At 34.1% G+C, this 22,230-nt stretch overlaps 1 protein-coding gene across 4 annotated transcripts in view; it reads left to right on the forward strand.

Annotated features, from left to right (window-relative positions):
* LOC149133199 (organic anion transporter 3-like) overlaps window positions 1-22,230 on the forward strand; it is a 33,480-nt gene that overhangs the window by 5,776 nt on the left and 5,474 nt on the right. For 3 of the 4 annotated variants that reach the window (XM_089359621.1, XM_089359622.1, XM_089359623.1), the window contains 6 exons: window positions 5,962-6,170; window positions 8,491-8,721; window positions 9,748-9,950; window positions 16,067-16,396; window positions 17,305-17,439; window positions 18,633-18,718. In XM_089359621.1, coding sequence (XP_089215747.1) covers window positions 5,962-6,170; window positions 8,491-8,721; window positions 9,748-9,950; window positions 16,067-16,396; window positions 17,305-17,439; window positions 18,633-18,718 — 1,194 coding nt within the window. Of the gene's footprint in view, window positions 1-5,961; window positions 6,171-8,490; window positions 8,722-9,747; window positions 9,951-16,066; window positions 16,397-17,304; window positions 17,440-18,632; window positions 18,719-19,677; window positions 19,821-22,230 lie in introns of all 4 variants that reach the window. The other variant, XR_016243606.1, reaches the window with a different exon arrangement.

Below are 22,230 nucleotides of genomic sequence, written 5' to 3' on the forward strand. Positions count from 1 at the left end.
ATTATGTTCTTACTCCTATTATTAATAAATGAACCTCCATTATTATTATTATTATTATTATTATTATTATTATTATTATTATTATTATCATTATCACCATTATTATCATTATTATTATTATTATTACCATCATTGTTATCATTCTCATTATTATTATTAATATTATTATTATTATTATTATTATTATTATTATTATTATTATTACTGCCATTTATATTATTATTCAAATTCTCATTCCTACCTGTTTCTTTAGACTTAAGTATTTTAAGGTTATGTGCTGCTATTATCTGTGCTATGTTCCTAGTATTTGAAAATCCAAATCTGATTATATGTGTGTTTATAATCTTACCATAGTGTGAGCTCCTTGGGAAGTTTCTACCTATCACTTCTCCAAACTTAGCTATCAGGTTACTCCTGATATTTCTCCCAAATGGGATGCACTTCAGGACAGGTATGCCGTAGAATTTCTAACCATTTCTCATGATTTAGAGATAGGAAGAAAATGGCTAGCACTAGTCTTAGCAAATACATCTGGGGTCTTAAGGAAAGTAATAAACAGTATTCGTTAGAATGGTCTATAATAGCTAGATCAATGCCATATGAGAGAGGAAGAAAGTATTGTTCGCTCTGTACCGTGGAACTATACCACATACTCTTCTCTAAGGATAAATTGATTAATAAAGTAAAGAATAATGCTCTGAAATGTACGCATATCATAAGAAGTACATTTCGTTGGTATAAATGATCTTAAGATGTGATGAAGTACAGCATGATGTCTCATGTATGTTTATATATGTGCAATTTTGCATACATGGATGAGTGCATATAAGTGTGTGTGTGTGTGTGTATATGAAAGATATGCATATATATGTACATATATATATGTGTGTGTGTAAGTGTATATATATATATATATATATATATATATATATATATGTATATGTATATGTGTATATGTATGCGTATGTATATGTACATGTATATATATGTGTATGTGTGTTGTATTTGTATGTATGTGTGTATGTGTGTATATATATGTATATATATATATATATATATATATATATATATATATATATATATATATATATATATATATGTGTGTGCATGTATATGTGTATACATATATGTATGTATATATGTGTGTGTGTATGTATATATGGATAAGTATACGGGTAAAGTGTATGTATGCATATGTATACGGGTAAAGGAACGGGTAATATAATATAGTAAAGAGAAATAAACAAAATGATTAATTAATCTAGTGGAAATCCACAGGAGAGCAATAAAAATAGAAAATTAAGGAGTTATCTCCCCTATAATAACAAAGACGAAATCTAACGAGATTCTAAGGATTTAATAATAGTTATGTATGTGTTTTTTCGTGTTTTGTTCGAATGGTAACCACTCCTGAAGTGCCAAATGTCTAAATCCAATGGACCAGTCACTGGATAAGTTTGGTACAGAAATGTTAACATAGAGTGGTGAATAAATCGATATATCGAATTTGAAGTCTCTGTCTCTTTTGAATATGAAAATTTAAAAGTTTAAAAACCTTATAATATAAATATAAACTGTGAGAACGACCCTTAAGGAATCTAGTTAATGATCCCCTAAGGTAAGTTCTTATGCTATATTGGTAACTGTTGCTACATCCTCTGGAAAAATTATTATATATATATATATATATATATATATATATATATATATAAATTGACATAATGTGATAAAAAAATCCAAGGCTGTAAATAGCTTTCAGAACATTTATAAAGAAAAAGTCTTACAGCTGTTTCCGGGATATTTTATATATCCCTTCATCAGAGACGGTGCGAGAAAATGTTTGAGTATTAATTATTGTAGAGAAGATATGAAATACAGAGGGAAGTAAGAGAATGAAAATAGAAGTGAGATACACAAGGATATTGTATTTGCAGTTGCATTATTCAACTAGAATGGTCATTTCAAGTATAGAGCCTTGTAAAACGTGTTTTCCATTCAGGGTTTTTTAGTGTGAATTAAAATTTAGGAATGTGTTTGTAATATTAATGGATCAAATCAAAAACAGGAAGAGAATGGGAGGAAAAAGAAAAAAGAAAAAGGGAGGGAGACAAAAAGAAATGAAGAAAGAAGTAACGAAATGAAATGAGAGAGGGTGTATTCAGTAGTGGTCATGATAAAGTGATAGGAGGAAGAGAGGGATGAGGAGGAGAGAGACAAGAAACGAGAAAGTAAGTAGTAAAAGAGTGTGAGGTATGTGAGCAGGGGTGGTGTGATAGAGCTGCATTAAGGGATGGGTATTGAAAAGGTAGAGCGAAGGTAAGGGTAGGGTGATGTGTAAGTGGGTATTAGTTTTGGTAGTAAAAATTGAAGTGGAATGAAGAATATAAAGAATGAATATAAAACAAGTTGCTATAAATAGACATGTGCGATAGGTTAGTGAAAAGTAGGAAAAGAAAGACGGAATGCATATCTGTGAATATGTATACACACATACGTACCCACACATATATAGACATACACATACTTCAACACATACATACGCATACAAACTCATCTATGTTCGCACGCATTCACACATATACACACTCATTTGTATCTATTTTTGTATATATAAACTTTTGTATATATAAATGCATGCATGCAAACGCACACACACGCGCATAATCATATGCATGTGTATACACACACACACACACACACACACACAAACATACACAAACATACACACAGAGGCACGTATGTGTACATATATATATTATATATTTACATATATATATATAAATGCATATATATATATATATATATATATATATATATATATATATATATATATATATATGTATATATATGTATATACATACACACATACACACACACACATACACACACACACACACACACACACACACACACACACACATATATATATATATATATATATATATATATTGACCGTTGACTGAACACTATTCAATTTTTTTTCTCCGTGTTTTTCTCCTTGTCTCCGTATTCTTTCTGTTGAAGAGCGTAGCTCGAAACGTCAAAGACTTTCCGTATTCCCGAGCGTCATACTAATATATACTTTTGTTATTTACACCACCTGTCCTCGTCTGTTGTTATTTTTTGTATATTCTCCCATATATATATAATTAAATGATTGTGATCCTAAAGTTAGAATGGGGGGGGGGGGGGGGTTAGATAAGGATTAGTATTTAAAATAGAGATTCATAAGGTTGTTGGGGATTACCTACGGGGTATTGCGGAAATATACTGTGTGGTTATCTAGGCATTTAGATTTGTGATAGAATTTGAAGATATGAAAAAAGCAGTGGTTGCATGTGCTTAGGGCTGCATTATGTTTATTTAGTAGTGTTGAAGAGTTATGCTTTAATAACTGGCGTGCCTCCTTCAGGCAAAGCTTGCTGGTTGAGCGTTGACCTCGGTAAGAAAGCCATGAATCTAATATGGACCATGACAAAGTATAGGGTATATTTGTATTTTTGAGGTGATGTATGTGACCGGCGAATGTTATAGATTTACTATGTTTATCGTATCAAAAAAATGGAGGTGAGCTGCATATCGTTGTTTAAAATTTATGGCTGATCCTATATATGTGTGGCTTTAGAGTTGTGTAATGTCTTAAGGACAGTGCATTTATAAATTACATTATATCTTTTACAATGGGTTTGTAAAGAGCAGACGGCCCCAGGACGGCAGTTACAAGTGGATGAATTTTGGAGATTGTTTTCAGGAATGGAGGAGGTAATATTGTCAGAGGAGAGGTTAGAGATGGGAGTAGGAAGATCCAAGCTATTGGTATTATTAATGTTATTATTACTATTATTGTTATTATTACTATTGTTGTTATTAATTGTACTATTTGTAAGAATGCTAGAAACAGTGGTAGTGTTCCGGGTAGTGCTAATGGTATGGGTTGGTTTGTGGTTGTGGTCTAATGTAAGGATCTCCGTGCTGGAGCTGTGTGAATGTTGAGCGTTCGAGTATCTAGATTTGTAACTATGTGAGTTTTGATATTAGAGAGAAAGCATTTGTTTATTAGAGGCTGCTATGACAGATTCGAATTTGGGTGGGGCAGAATGGGATAATTTTAGGGTGCATCTACTAAAAGTAGAATAATATTTATGTTGACGAGGTAAGTTGGAGTCCAGTGTTTTAAAGAAGGATTTAGCTAAGTTCTTAACGTTAAGTGAGAAGGTGTGTGTATCACAAAACAGAGCATCCACCACTTTTTTAAGTTGTTTAGGTGTAGTGCTATCTACATTTTTGGAGAATGGACGTGGGTAGCAAGGCCTGTTGTTGTTAGCTGTTTTAACTGTTTCAGGTTTTGACCTCGTGTTAAATGTATACGTGCGGGGGCCAGGTTGTCTAGGTGCGAAATCTTCCGGAATTCTATCAAAGTGTATATGTGGTCGGTTATGATTCTGAGGGCTGGTGTTTTTGCGATGTGATTTGAGATATATATTGTTTGAGCCTGGTGTTATGGATGTATTTTATTTGTTAGGAGAGGCTGCTAGCGGCGAGTGTTTGATTGTAAAATGGTGCGTGGTTATTGAAAATTGCCTCAGTGGAAGAGAAGTCGTATACCCGGGTCGAGATACCCTTGATTATGCTATCAAAAGTGGATTTGTGGTGATTAAAATGAATGTTTAGGTATTTAAGATATTGGTTAGGTTTGTTGTAAGAGAGTTTTGGAAGGTTGTTAATTTAGAGTTACGTCTAAAAAGTTAGAAGTTTTGTGAGAATTTTCGAATGTGATAGACAGGTTTAGGTTAGAAAAGAATTTGTGTAGATCCTTTCTAGTTCTTTCTAAGGAGGATTGATTTATGCTTTCAGTAACTAGCAAGGCGTCATCCCTGTAGAGCCCCCCCCCCCTTGATGTTAGGGAAATGTATTTGGAGCTGGTGGAGTATGTATAGTCCACCTAGGTTAGTGACCTGGGTGGAATCAGATGATCCCATGGTAATGTCAAATAAGTTGCTATCGTTATTTTATGGTAATTGGCTCGGCACCAGACTTTGTCCTGAAAAGAAATAAGGGTTTTGCAGGCATTAAGGATTATGTTAAATTCTAGTCGGAAAAAGCAGCAAAAATATCACAAAAACTGTAACTCAAAGCTTCACGTTCCCGTTCGTCGGACAGTTTTGTTTAGAATACACACACACACACATACACACACACACACACACACACACACACACATATATATATATATATATATATATATATATATATATATATATATATATATATATATATATATATACGACGGGCTTCTTCCAGTTTCCGTCTACGAAATCCACCCACAAAGCGTTGATCGGCCCGAGGCTATAGTAGAAGACACCTGCCCAAGATGCCACGCAGTGGGACTGAACCTGGAATCATGTGGTTGGGAAGCAGGCTTCTTACCACACAGCCAAGCCTGCGCCTAATCAGTATAAATGTATATAAATGGATGCGACAATATATTCATATATTGGTCTCAATAGAGTGAATTTCGTATCCTGCTCCAGGCCCTTTTGGCCATTACAGCATGCCTCATGAAAAGATATATTCAAAGACTTAACTTTGTTCTACACTGTCTCATACAGAACCTTCCCAAAAATTACGTTAGCGGTTCACACGTCTGTGGAATACTCGGTCATTCTTAGCTTAATTCAGGAGCACGTAATTCATTCGATCGAGCACATTAATATACATCCTCAAAACCAACGGAGAACTACAGACATACATACATACATACATACATACATACATACATACATACATACATACATACATACATACATACGTGTCACTAAAGAATATTACAGCCGAATAAAGAAAATTTGGACTTCAGAACTCTGCAGATAGATAGATAGATAGATAGATAGATAGATAGATAGATAGATAGATAGATGGTATATAAAATTCTTTCAAATTTCTCTCGATCCTACTTTGCAGCCATGACTCCAGAATACAGATGCAACAATCTGACAGACTTTCAGCTCAATCAATACAACATTTCGATCAATGAAGTCAGTCTCATATATGATAAATGCTCCATATACATCATGAATACCGATGGAGGGGTTACTACCGAGAATCGAACTCTAGACTGCCTGAATGGTTATTACTATACAACACCAGTTGATAAGTCTATAGTGTCACAGGTAAGTTGAGTTCTGTTACTGTATCAAACTATTGTTTAGCAGGTTCGTCTCAGTTTTAGGTAATCTCTGTTTTGTTTGTAGGAAAGTCCTAGACATCATAACTTTCTAGAACATAACATTAACACATGATCTAAAATCATAAAATTTAGTATCTCTCCATCGTATGTTAAGGAATCAATAATTTAGTTGTTAGTTATTAAATAAATAGATGGATAAATTTATGGAGTAATTTATAACATTTATTTTCTAAAGATTATCTAGATTTGTTTTTGTGAATGTTTTTCATTTTTTTCCTCGCATTTGTACCGTTTTATTTACAGTTATTTTCAATGCACTTTTATGCGTTAAAAAATAATAGTAGACAACATGACACATTATTGACAGAAGACAAAAAATACGAGCTCTGCAGTCAGTTACAAAATAAAATTACTCATTAAAAAAGACACAGTAAGATTACTGTTGAAGCTAAAAAGATACAAAACGAAAGAGAAATGAAAAACCTTTTATTAAAAAAAAACAAAAATTAAAAAAACGATTTCAAAAGAAAGGTTATGTGCTATTTCATGAATATAACCACAGATATCTGTACTGCTGAAATTTTCCACTAGTCTTTCTATACGTTTCGCAGTATCACGGTAGCACTTTTTTGTAGTTCCAGGGTCCCTCCCAGAGAGATATTCTTCTATTTGAGCATCATAAAAATGTTGCTCCTTGTTAAAACAATCAATAAATTTCCATATATTTAGATGGTGAGCAGCTTCTTGGACCTGGAAAGCCCTATGCCATCCTTCCACTACATTATTTGTTTTGGGTAAATTTTGCAAAGCCGCATCATAAGCATTCCATATTTCCTGAGCAAAGGTAGGAGGCCTTCGCATATTTCTCCGTCCAGGGCGGCCGATCCATGTGTCCTCAAAATAACCTATTACATATTGAGCTTTGCCAGTAAAAATATTATCATCGCATAATGTCTCAAATGCCTCGGTCACTTTTTCAACTGAAATAAATACTATGACTGACAACATCCGAAGCCTCAAAACAAATTCAGAATTTGTTTCATATAATCTCTGGAGACCATTTCTCTGAACTGAACGGAATACAGTTTGACGGAAGTGAAAAAAAAACACCTCTTGAATTTTACATTTGGAAATTCCTTAAGGAATACATTCTGCATAGCCTTTTCGAAGTCTATCGTTACAGTTGAAGGTGCACAGGATGGCTCTAATTTTTTTATTTTCTGTAGAAGCTGATTATAGGTTTCCTTAGATTTGTTGGGTAGTAATGCAAACACCAGCGGCACTGAAGCTTTTTCTCTTAAACCATGCAAAGTATACAGCTGGTGAAACAACAATGGAACTGTATTAAATGTACCATCGGCAAACCATTGATTATTTTGTGAAAGTAAGTGAAGCTTGCGTTTAGTAGCAAAAATTAGTATGCGTTTATCACTTTGACCTGAACCATATAATAAGAATGTCTCACCTTTAAGGGATTTTATGTATTGATCCTGAAAAATTAATTCATTGCAGGTCTTTGGTAAGGCTAGAACTGCATTATTTTGTTGCCTCATAAAATGTACTGTCCTTTTAAGACTTTGCGCTAACGGGATTCTAGACACAGCAGCCTTACTACGACCTTTGAAGGTGCTAGATATTATTGATTGTAGTATATAATTAGTGGTTCACGCTAACAGTTTCTGTAGCTTCAGCTTCCGTAGCATCTATTGTAGCATCTATTGTAGTTTCAACTTTCGTAGCATCTATGGTATGACTGAGTTCATTTACAAAACTAGTTATTTCTTCCTCTAATGTAGTTACACGATCACAGCACTAATATTTGCGATATTTATCACATTTCCAGTTAGTCTTGGCTTTAGTCTTTCTATTTTATAGAACAAATAACCACCATGAACTAATTTTCTTTCGTTGTTTCTCTGTTTCTATATCTTGAAGAACCATTGTATGGGCTCCAGAGTACTGCAATTTTAACAAGTTTTCTCATGGAATTACAAAAAAAAAGAACCTGAGAATTTTGAAATTGAAAGGTGCTGTTATAGATACATATTGTTCTCTTTAGGAAAAACAAATTGTCATGTAGTGGTAGTTAGGTCATTAAAAAAAACGAAGTTTATAAGTGCTCGTTTAATGCTAACATGTCTTCGTATCTCTAGTTTTATCTGTCAAATAAATTATTGTAGATGAATTGTTGCAGACGAATCGTTGTAGACAAATTCAATTGTAACCACGACGACATACAGACAATATTTGAATTCTCTAGAGTAATCAATGCCTTTGACTATAAAGTATGTTTATTTTCACAGTGGGACCTGGTTTGTGATAGACTAGGACTGGCGGAATTAACTCAAACGTTTTACAATTTGGGTCAAGTGCTTAGCGGTCTGCTAACAACATGTTTGATTGAAAAGTTCGGGCGAAAACCTCTCAGAGTATCGAGTCACATCTTGCTGTTAGTCTTCAATTTAATTGCAGCATATTCTCCGTCGTTTTGGGTGTTTACTGCAATGAAACTTTTGACTGGAGGAGTTCGTGAGGTAATGCTTTTATGCACATTTTTACACACACTCACACACACACACACGCACCCCTCCTCACACAATATATATATATATATATATATATATATATATATGTGTGTGTGTGTGTGTGTGTGTGTGTGTGTGTGTGTGTGTGTGTGTGTGTGTGTGTGTGTGTGTATATTTATATATATATATATATATATATATGTATATCGATTTAAATGAGAGCTCAAAACTGATCCATTGAAAATACTTTATTATAATAATGAAAATGACCTATGAACATTTCGATGCAATATCCAGATTGATTCATGCGTGTTATAAAATATGGGATACTGCATCTCCTCAGGGCCTTATTATTAGTAGCAGGCAGATAATAAAAATAGATAACATTCATATACAACATTCATAGTTGACCTATGAAAACATGCAAAAAAACAAGTTGAAAAGACATGAGATGTTATACAACCGTACATCATAATGGTGTTGAAATCATGAACATATCAAGCAAATGATTCAAATTAATGAGCTAGGCTACAATATTTTTGCCTAATTTTTAGTATAAAAATATATATAAATATATACACACACACACACACACACACACACACACACACACACACACACACACACACACACACACACACACACATATATATATATATATATATATATATATATATATATATAAGATCCCATTTGTGTGTGTCGGCTACGTCCTAGCAGACATAAGAAAAATTAAGAGCTTTAAAAATTTTAATTCCTTTCATAAGTACGAAGTAATTTATAAACATTAGTGAAGTGTTATCTACGAAAGAAAGGTAGACTTCAAACATTGCGATGCCAGCAAGTATGCATTTTGCACCAACAATGAATATGAGGGTTTTTCTCGTAGTAACTTGTGCAGTATAATTTGTTCTAACTGAACATCCACGTTTAAGTGGGGATAAATATTACCTCTTAATACTTATTGTCGGAGAAGTCATATCAACTATCTGCAATATTTTATCGTCATTCAATGTCCTTTTCTTCTCTTTTCAGATATACTTTCTTAGCTCTGTTGCTTTGGTATGCGAACTATACCCGAAGGAAAAACGTATCATTATGTCTGGTATATTTATGTGTTCTTGGGGATTATATAATACTACACTCGGTTTGATAGCCTACTTGTTGAAGGATTACGGTTGGAATACGTTATTTTTGTTTAATGTTGTCATCTCGGGATATTTCCTAGTGGATTACTTGTAAGTACCATTTTTTACACGTTACACACACACACACACACATCTATAAAGATCAGAACTTAACTGCAGCTCTTGGTGATCCAAATCGGATATGCAATCTATGTGGGTGTCTTTTCAAAACATTGGTCTAAAAAGCCACATCAGATGCTATGATGGTTCTAAGGTGTGGATACAGGGAGTGATCAAACTCTGCATAAGGAGTAGACAACCACTATATATATATATATATATATATATATATATATATATACTAGCAGAGATACCCGGCCTGGCTCGGGAATAAAATGGCATAGATTTTTATTGCTTTACTTGTTTCAGTCATGTGACTGCGGCCATGCTGGAGCACCGCCGTTGGTAGAAGAAGTCAACCACAGGATTTATTCTTTGTAAGCCTAGTACTCATTCTGTCAGTGTTTTTTTTACCAAACCGCTAAGTTACAGGAATGTAAACACAGCAACATCAGTTGTCAAGCAATGGTGGGGGTATAAACACAAGACACAAGCATATACATACACAAATACACACATATATACGACAGTATTCTTTCAGTTTCCGAGTACGAAATCCATGCACAAGGTTTTGGTCGGCCTGAGGCTATAATAAGCGTCTTTTTATCTATCTATCTATCTATCTATCTATCTATCTATCTAAATATATATATACATATATATATAATAATTTTCCCAGAGGATGTAGCAACCGTTACCAATATAGCATAAGAACTTACCTTAGGAAATCATTAACTAGATTCCTTAAGGGTCGTTCTCACAGTTTATATTTATATTATAAGGTTTTTAAACTTTTAAATTTTCATATTCAAAAGAGACAGAGACTTCAAATTCGATATATCGATTTATTCACCACTCTATGTTAACATTTCTGTGCCAAACTTATCCAGTGACTGGTCCATTGGATTTAGACATTTGGCACTTCTTCAGTGGATAAGTTTGGCACAGAAATGTTAACATAGAGTGGTGAATAAATCGATATATCGAATTTGAAGTCTCTGTCTCTTTTGAATATGAAAATTTAAAAGTTTAAAAACCTTATAATATATATATATATATATATATATATATATATATATATGTATGTATTTATTTATTTATTTATGGGTTTCAGCCAAGTGGCTGTGGTCATGCTGGAGCACCACCGTGACTTTCCGTCTTTATGCTGTGCTCTCTTCACGTTCCTTGCATGGCTCTTCTCCTCCACCTGATATAGTCCAATCAAGAGTTTTGATGGCAAATCTGGTGAATAAGAGAATTTGACATCGCTGCCCGAAACTGTGTCTCATTTCGAGCCATTGGTTCATCTGGTATCGTGGAGAGGAAAGCGTCGAGTTTTGTCTTGAAGACCACTGTATCCATGTCTTGCAGTTCTCTCAAATGTATTGGCAGGGCATTAAAGAGCTGAGGTCCTCTGATACCGAGGCTGTTGCAGTACCTCGTTCTTATGTGAGATGCAGTGGACGGCACCTTTGGTACCATGCAGTGGCGACCTGTGCGGGCATTCTTGTAGTACTTGATGCCAAAGTTTGGCACCAGTCCTTCCAGTATTTTTCATATGTATATTATTACATATCTCTCCCGCCTGCGATCCAGGGAATAGAGACCTAGTGCCTTCAGTCGCTCTCTGTAGTTCATCTGTTGGACTGTGGTGATCTTTTTTGTATAGTGACGCTGAATTGCCTCGAGTTCTGCTGTATGTATGTATGTATGTATGTATGTATATATGCTTTCGGTGCGAATGGCTTTATTATACGGCGCCGTATTTTACATTCCTGTAAATAATAATGGTATTTTTATATAAGCTTAAACCTTATGCCGTTCGCCGTGCAATGACTAAGGAAAATAGTCTAATAACGGGGTATATAAGCCCTCGACATAAAAAAGAAGGCTTTCGCATCCGCGTGAGACGCGAACCCACATCATTTTTGTTAAAATGACTAAGTGTGTTACCTTCACACGCGGATGGGAAAGCCTTCTTTTTTTTGTCGAGTGCTTATATGCCCCGTTATTAGACTATTTCCTTAGTCATTGCACGGTGAACGCCATAAACTTTAAGCTAATATAAAAATACCATTTGCACTGAAAGCATATTATATAGGTGGATATATATATATATGGGAGAATATACGAAAAAACAATAACAGACGAGGACAGGTGGTGTAAATAACAAAAGGATGTATTAGTATGACGCTCGGGAATACGGAAAGTCTTTGACGTTTCGAGCTACGCTCTTCAACAGAAAGAATACGGAGACAAGGAGAAAAGCACGGAGAAAAAAATTGAATAGTGTTCAGTCAACGGTCAATCATAATAATGGCTGACCATAACAATATATATATATATATATATATATATATATATATATATATACCAAGTGATATGCCCGGTAATTCCCGGGAAAGCGGGCTTACCCTTATTTCCATTCTCATAACTGTCTCGCTAAACCAGTAACAACAATAGAACGTATGTAGCCCTTAAAACGGTTTTTGTGTATTTATTGAGAATACCGAACCGTCTTACAACGTATCTTGTTTCTAGGAATTCCCAATAAGTTATGAATACCCAAATTGTGAAGTCAGTTATGTCGTAACATGAAATTAATTACCCTATAGTAAGAATTCAAATAAAGTAGCCCCGAAAAGGGCTTTAATGCATTCCTAGAGTATATAGAACTTAGGAGGAAATACTATTAAGGTATGTATACTAAAATCATGAAGCATGTTATGTAATAACAGGCTAATCAGATATGAGATAACAATTCAAAGTAACTAACTATGAGAAAAGCTTTTGTGCGTTCCCAGAGAATATTATCCCCAGCAGCGCTAGAGTTGGTATATTTGTGAATAAGTCACTAACCGAAATAAGTGGATTTATTGTTTAGGAGAATACTATTAGCTTGTACTGGATAAATTGAGAAAATAACTAAAATAGTTCAAATACTAAGAAATAAGTATATTCAATTTCATTTTTACCAAATAATTTACGAAGGAGGGAATGGGTTATTTCCCTTGGAATCTTAAAAAAACCCTCAATTTACAAAGGAGGGAGTGGGTTATTTCCCTTGGAATCTTAAACTAATTACGTCCGCCGTTCAATCGCGCCTAAATGTCATTCCTTCCGCCGTTTACCTGAACATTTTTTCGAAATCAATTTATATTTAAAATCTCACCAGACACATAAGCGATGTGCGTGTAAAGTTTAAGAAAAATCGGTCGTGCCGTTTTGGCGCAAAATGAGGACATACCGATAAACACAGACAGACATTTTCAGTTTTATTCCACAATGTAACCTCGTGGACATCGGTGGCGACTTTTTCTTCCCCCGTTTTTCCCTTCTTTGGACTTTCCTTGTTTCCGACGAAGAGCTCCGCTCGAAACGTCATATTCTCTCTCTTTCCTTTCCCGAGCGTCTAGTAACACAATCTGTATCACGTCCTCACGTTCTTTTTTGTTGTTGTTTTTTTGTCTTTTTCCTTTTTTGATCCTATATATATATATATATATCTTCGAAACGCCGGTGTTAAAATGTGGGTAGCTGATGAAGAAAAATGTTCTCTATGTGGCTTGTGTGTTTTCTGTACTCTGGTTATTATTATTTTCTTGTCTACGTTTTGTTTGCAATGTCCTGTACACAGATATGCACCTATATATACAGGTAGACGTAGGTATGCACATACCTGTACGTATATATGCATATACTCATTTATTATTTGTTTTATATATATATATATATATATATATATATATATATATATATATATATATATATATATATATATATATACATATAATAAAGTAAAGTTGTGGAATACCGTACGAGTGGAAATATATATGAAAGAAGGTTTGAAAATGCACTTATTTTTTTAAAATATTTATTTACTTGAAATGTACTCGCAAAATTTGTCCAATGTTTTGTTTTTACCTTTTATGGGATTATAATTGCTCTTGTTACGAACCATTGATTCGTCGTTATTGATTTCTTTGTCAAAAAATTCCTCTGTGAGGCGTAATTTTCTACAAAAGTGGGAGACATCATCCTGTATTTCACTCAAGTTGGGGTATTGTGGAGTTGGAGTGAATTTTAGTCCTTTTGAAAGGATTTTAATTTGTTGGTTCGACAGGTTTAGGCTTGAGAGATTCACTAGTTTTGGTTTTTCAAGGTTGGTGTGTACCATCTGGTGTCGTGAGATCTGTTGCCTTGGCCTAAAAATGATTTCTGGGGATTCTTATGTTTGCGGTATTTTGGTGTGTGTTGAGTTTATATATATATATATATATATATATATATATATGTATGTATATATATATATATATATGTATATATATATATATATATATATATATATATATATATATATATATATATATATATATATATATATATATATATATATATATATATATAAAGTATATATATATATATATATATATATATATATATATATATATATATATATATATATATATATTCTAATATTCTATATTGTATTATATTATATTATATCATATTGTATATGTATGCATGTTTAAATATAAAATAACAAGAAAATTTTAAACAATTAAATTCCCAAAATAGTGGGCCGCTCCATCCAGGGGCAACCAAGGAACCTCACATATCTTGGATTCTTCGATCAGCAAGAAGGCACCAATCCTTATCATTCTCTCCGGCCTACAGCCGTGAAACTTTGTGACCCATTCACAAGTGCAATCCTTGTCACGCTCAACCGCCTTTCAATAAAAAAGAAATACTGGGAGTAGTACTTTCCACTCCACCTTACTTTTCTTTTCAAAGGAAAACGTCTATGAGGGCTCGGCCGAAAAGGAAAGAATCTGTCTTTAGTCCTTTCAATCCACTAGACAGAGGAAAACTGCCAGCCCGTTCCGGTTGAAAGAAGGCAGAGAGGTGATTCTGATTGTGGAACCAGCCGATAGCCGGAGCCACTCGACAAGCGATAACAGCTGTTCGACAAAGTTTCACATGTTAGCAATGCCTAGACACTGGACGAATGCATGCCAACACTTCCGTACCTGTAGAGTTTACCTCGAACCGGCATAGCACCTCACTGGCACTCCCAGGCCAAACATTTCTAGAAATTTTCCATAAGCTCCGGTTCGAAATTTCTCTGGAAAAGACCAGCCAACTGACTTGGCTAGTGTTTCACCGACGCCCAGACATCCTCCAAGGACGTCGTTGCTGTTACCTGCAATTAATTCCCTATATAACTCCAAGGCAGATCTATCACCGAGTGAGTGGTTAGCGACACTCCTGGAGCCTCGACCTACCCTTGATCCAGAACTGAAGGTTCGTCATTGTGCTATGTATATCTTTAATATAATGAAGGGAGAGAACTTACAATATTTCCCAATATTGAAATAAACTAAGTGACAGTCGTGTTCCACAATTGACAACTGTATGTATGTCATATATACAAAGAAATAAACACACGCGCGCGCACACATGCATATATATATATATATATATATATATATATATATATATATATATATATATATATACATACATACATACATATATATATATATATATATATATATATATATATATATATATATATATATATATATATATGTATATATATGTGAATAAGAATAAAAATTATAAAATATTTTTAAAAAAGGTTTTGTATCATAGTGTATAGAGGAATATATTATTGAAAAGAATTCCAGCTCTGTTTGTTTTTTATGTTTTATTTATATTCTTATAAAATTAATGTGGGATATAGAATATGGAATATATAATATAAATAGTAAAATGAAATGAAGTATTGAATGTCTTATTGAATATATAGAAATCTGTATATATATGCGTGTGTGTGTTTCTGTGTGTATGTACACGATATATACAAATATACACTCGCGCGCAAACACGCACACATATATTATATATTAGCATGTGTGTGCGTGCGTGTGTGTGTGTGTGTGTGTGTGTGTGTGTGTGCGTGCGTGTGTGTGTGTGTGTGTGTGTGTGTGTGTGTGTGTGTGTGTGTGTGTGTGTGTGTGTGTGCGTGTGTGTGTATACTCTCACTCAGTGTTGCCCTAATACCCGAACAGAATTAACTCATATTCATGTCTTTATGTTTGTAGTTTTCTGAAGGAATCTATCCGGTGGCTCTTTGCCAATTCAAAAGTCAAAACAGCTAAGAAAATTATTAGGAGCGCAGCAAAACAAAACAACATCGACTTTGATAGTGTCTGGAATATAACTTTAAAAGATACAACTGTAAAACACTCTGATGGTTACGTGAACGAAACCAGTTTTGAGTATCGAAACAGCGACTCCGAAGTCCAACAAGATGTTACAACTGCTGTCGAAGATACACAGACAAAGGAAGAATCCTCAATGTTTGGCAATTTACTCGCAATCTTTAAGTCACCTTATCTGAGGAAAGTAACTATCGTTGTGTCTATAGAATGGTAAGTTTCACTCTATTATTGTTGATGCTATTTTACTTGTTATCATGAACACTTCAGAAAAATAAGCAACGGTGTCGTTTTTTGAATTAACTTATATTGTGAGCCGGAGGCGCAATGACCCAGTGGTTAGGGCAGCGGACTCGCGGTCATAGGATCGCGGTTTCGATTCCCAGACCGGGCGTTGTGAGTGTTTATTGAGCGAAAACACCTAAAGCTCCACGAGGCTCCGACAGGGGATGGTGGCGAACTCTGCTGTACTCTTCCACCACAACTTTCTCTTACTTCCTGTTTCTGTTGTGCCTGTAATTCAAAGGGTCAGCCTTGTCACACTGTGTTACGCTCAATAACCTCCAAGAACTACGTTAAGGGTACACGTGTCTGTGGAGTGCTCAGCCACTTGCACGTTAATTTCACGAGCAGGTTGTTCCGTTGATCGGATCAACTGGAACCCACGACGTTGTAAGCGACGGAGTGCCAACAATATTGTGAGCCAATATTTTTTTAAACAGGTTATATTTTATATTTAAAAAAAAACAACGAAGTTGTGATGTAAGAACATTTTTTTACTAATGAGTATCATTGAAGTAACTTAGAGGAAATCATTTCAATAAAAACCATATAAATGTTTTCTCTATATCTCTCGTTTTGTCATATGCTGTTTCTTTATGCTATTTCTCTTATTTCTCTTATGGCATTAATATTTATAAGTTATCAACCAATATTATGCTATTTCAAATCTTGAAAACATCCTTGTCGGTTACAAAGTGAAGTTTTCATTGACGGAATATTTCCTTAAGCTCTAACATCCATGATCAGAGATATCCATCAGACTTTTTGACATTAGGTGTGGTTAAAAGATGTACACATTAGTAGATTATATTTACATATTTTGTTTCTTTGATTAATAGGGCTGTAAATACAACGGCGTGGAACAGTATATTTCAAATGCTGGAAGTTCTTGCTGGCAACATCTATCTCAACTCTTTCATAATGTCTTTGTTTGATGTGTTTGCTATCGGGATTTACTCTGTGCTAGCGAGAAGGTAATTGATGTTCTTACTTTGATATTATTGGAAGCTATAATTTAATTACATTGTTCTTTAATCTGGAGTTTAAATCTGATAGGAGTAAACTGGAACTCTTCCAGTCATAGAAAACTGATTATTCTGGACTTTATTGAATGAATTTATCATGACCCGAATTTGATACGGCTGCGATTCCTGATTAAAGACAATTCTTTTTCTTTACGTCGTTAAGACACTCGCAAAATGTATAAGGATCTCGTAAGAGCATTAAAATGCCAACATTTAATATTTAGAGTTTAAGTCATCTCTTGTCATTGAATGTAAAACAAAATTTGAAAACAAATAATATAAAAATAAGACAACTCCAAATCTTCGTGGTAGACATGACAGAAAAGAAAGGAGAAATATTTAGAAAGTAATTATAAAGAAGCAGATAAGGTAAACTAGAAGAGTATCATTGATAGAGAGGAAGAAAAAGATAGAATTAAAGGCAAATGATATATTTCAGATAGTTATAGGATTGGTGAACAGTCTAAGAAATTAGACAATAATATTAGTCGTCACTCTACATTACATCTGATTAATAAATCTTTAACAATGACTTACTACTATAAATATGCTTTTCAGCGGTAAAATGCATAACATTTAACCTTTCACATAATCCTTACAGTATATTTATGCTACTCCTCTATTATGGTTTGTCTGGATTCTGAAAGATAAAAGCATAACACACTCAGGTACGGTGGTCATTAAAAGAATTTATTAAGCCATATTTTACTTCATCGTCGTGCAACTTTTGAACTTCTAAAAAATAAACTTTGTAATGACATCTCCATTGGATTCATTAAATTCTAAGTCTGAATTTATTTAAAATTGTCAATCCGAAAATCCGTACGAAATTCAAAATTTATTTTCCCCCGCAAATTGAATCCTCATTGGTGGATTTTTTGATAATTTAAAAAATCTTTCTCTCTCTCTCTCTCTCTCTCTCTCTCTCTCTCTCTCTCTCTCTCTCTCTCTCTCTCTCTTTAAAGATATCTATATATATACATACATATGTATACACACACACACACACACACACACACACACACACACACACACACACATACATATATATATATATATATATATATATATATATATATATATATATATATATATATATATATATATATATATATACACACACAACGGTTTTTCTTTCTTAGGTTTGGTCACAAAATATCACTACAAAGCTTGAAGACACTTGCTGCTGTGTCAGTCATCTCTGCATCCCTGATAAATATATTCGCAGGTAATATTAAGGATACATATTCTATATTTTTGACACATATTCTTATTATTTAACTAAGTTAATATCGCATTATTTATTCTGATGTAATTTCTCTTAGATTCTCTTTGAAACAATGTTCTCTGAGTTCTGAAAATGGTAGTAAGATTAATATTCACTTGGTTTACATGGAGAAATAGAACTTTCGGCCTTCACGCGCTGAAACAAAAGGGAAGGTCATACAGTATTAATTGTTTATTACTGATTTAAGAAGGCAATATATGAGGCCACAACTGTGACATGATAAATAAATCCTCCTATCTACATACCATTGTAAATACTAACACCAGTGATATTTTAATTATAACTAGTAATATTTTAATTAAGTCGACATAAATGAGACAAGAAATTTAGAAGAGTAACCTCGTTACGATGCAAACTAACTGAAATCATACAATATAAGCAAGTTATGACTTTCTCTTTCTCTCTTTATCTCTCTCTCTCTCTCTCTCTCTCTCTCTCTCTTTCTTTATCGCTTTCTCTTTCTTCCATTTATATAATTTTATATCGATACCAATGTTACTGCGCATATTCTTTTCCAGTGCCATACCATTTAACAAATATGTCATCGATGGTGTTACAAAATGACAATGTCTCAGATGTTATTGTTGATTTTCAAATTCTTTCTAGAATTTTGAGTCGTAAAATATGTTTCTCTTTTGCACAACTTTCGCTTTTACTTTCTTTTTCCACAGACCTTCCATATCATCCACCAATGCGGATACCAACTTATCATTTTGCCTCGTTTTATAGCAAACATCTTTATGTTATAGCCAAAATATAATTGATATCTCCGTTAAATTGTTATGAAGAATCTCAAGTTGCGGCCGTTTGCTGAATGTTTTAACCATTGTTGAATACATCCTGTGTTGAATGCGCAAAATCCTGCTCGTTTTTATTATTTTAAATTAATTTTTTATCAGACTGATGAAAGGCAACAATAATAAAGCAAAGTGAAGAACAGATCGGCAATCGATTTTGAATATTTCAGTTGAAATTCCTGTGAAACTGGCTTAACGCCAACTCGTATTGAATTCCGTAAGAAGTATCTGTTATTTCTCTATCGGTAATTTCAAAGTGTTCACCATTATTGGCTTACCAAACTTTCAGACTACTAATATTTTGATGAACCAGTCACGTGCTACAAAATTAAAGGCCCAATATATCACATTTATTATTTTCCTGTCGTTGTGTATCTTGCCATTCTTAATTCCAAGGTCATTAAATTGAACTATCAAGAAAAGGGATTTATATAAATGTTTATCACTCCTCCGAAATTCACGAACCCTGCCAATTTATTTATTGTCTTTTATATTTTACTGTTACTATTATTATTATATAATCAGCATCATCATCATCATTATTACTAATTATTATTATGTAGAGTTGTCGCTGATCGGAAGAGGTGACCGTCTGGAAGGGATGTTCTCGCCGCTCCTTTCTGCCAACGGGTAGCCCCACGCAACCCTGTGCGTAATCGACTCTACACGGCCGGCGTGTCCCCGACTTTAAGCTGCAGCCCCGCCCGCCCTAAAGTGAACTCTGCCAATTTATTTATTGTCTTTTATATTTTATTATTACTATCATTATTATTATTATTATTATTATTATTATTATTATTATTATTATTATTATTATTATTATTGTTCAGTAGTTTTATTTTTATAACGTGCTTTCACTTCACTACCGAGCGCAGCTCTGTGCGCCTTGGGTATGTGCTGTGGTTTGCTATTATTATTATTATTATTATTATTATTATTATTATTATTATTATTATTATTAAAGTGAGAGAGCAGTGCATACCATCAAAGTAACACTGGGGTAAAATATACGAAGTCCACTATACCAATTATGACTACCCGTCTGGTAAGGTTACACCAAGCACATGCATCACAACCATGTAGGTGCGACGTGGTGATCGCATATCAAGATAAATAGCACATGACTTTGCAGGTCGGGCTCAGTTAGAATTTTGTTCAGATCAAGTAGACCATGCCGATCAAATTTTCCCTGAATAAGGGTTGTTAAGAATGTCGAACAAAGCACCAATGTTTCCAAAGATGAATTATTCAAACTTCAAAGAATTCTTCTCAACACATGGCTATGATGCTCTCCCACAACTTCTGCTAGTGATCAGAGATGCACATATCGTCAGCCACAAAGGGACATGCTCAACTGGTTAAGGTCAAACAACTGACAAGCAAATCCTTGATATTGAGCAGAATATTTACTGAAGCCCAACTTTTATACCAAAACAAAACATGTACATGATAACACTTCCAATCAGTTAAGATCAGAAGCCATGAGAGCCTGTGCACGGTACTGCATCAGGGCATTTATTATCATTATTATTATTATTATTATTATTATTATTATTATTATTATTATTATTATTATTATTATTATTATTATTATTATTATTTTATGTTTGACTTTTGTTTTGCATTTGTACAAGTTGGATCCAAGTCTCACCCAGATACCTCAAGAGACAACAAGTTAGAAGTTCATGTAGGTGTTATGCCTAGGGTACCATATATTTGGATTTGTACAGTTTTGTTCAAGTGAATGTTTAAGAAACCATAAGAAAATTATGTGTTTGCTTTAAAATTTGAGATCACGTAGACAGTATTTTACGTAGGATATGGGCAGTTCCCATGAGCACTATCTTTTGAACTTCAGCCATTTTGGGGTTTCCTGGAATCTGATCTAGGTAGTAATCAGCCCGTTTCGCTGTCATTCCCAGGGCACCTATGACAATAGGTATTGTTTTCGTCTTCAGATTCCACATTTTGCTAATTTCTATTTCAAGATCTTTATATTTGCTCAGTTTTTGGTAGGTCTTGACAGATACGTTTATATCGATTGGGACAGCCATATCAATGAGGAGGCATGATTTTTGTCTGAAGTCTTTCAGTATGATGTCTGGCCTATTTGCGTCTATCTTTCTGTCAGTTTGAATGGTGAAGTTCCAGAGGAGTGCAATGTGATCATTTTCAAGTACTGGGGGTGGTTTGTGTTCCCACCAGTTTTTATCATGGGGCAAGTCCAGGTTTTTGCATATTACCCAGTGAATATATTGTGCAGCTCTATCATGCCTGTTGAGATACTCTGTAGGCGCAAGCAGACTGCACATGGAGACAACATGATCGATGGTCTCATTTTGTTGTTGGCATATACGACATAATGGGGAGCTGCCGTTCTTTAATATGTTGGCCTGGTAGTTCTTTGTAGGTAGGCATTGATCTTGGGCTGCTATGATAAACCCCTCTGTTTCTGATTTCAAGCCAGAGGCCATTAGCCATTGATGGGTAAGGGCTTTGTCAATATCTGCATTATTCGCTCTCTTTGGGTATTTGCCATTGAGAGGTTTTCCATGCCATTTTTCAGTCATAATATCTAAGGCAGCAATTTTAGCACGGGTTTTCAAGCGCTTAGCTTTTTCTGCGGGTGTTTCTAGTTCGTCTAATTCTTGAATT

Source organism: Octopus bimaculoides, chromosome 11, assembly GCF_046866305.1.
Source record: "Octopus bimaculoides isolate indiv1 chromosome 11, ASM4686630v1, whole genome shotgun sequence".
Taxonomy (NCBI): domain Eukaryota; kingdom Metazoa; phylum Mollusca; class Cephalopoda; order Octopoda; family Octopodidae; genus Octopus; species Octopus bimaculoides.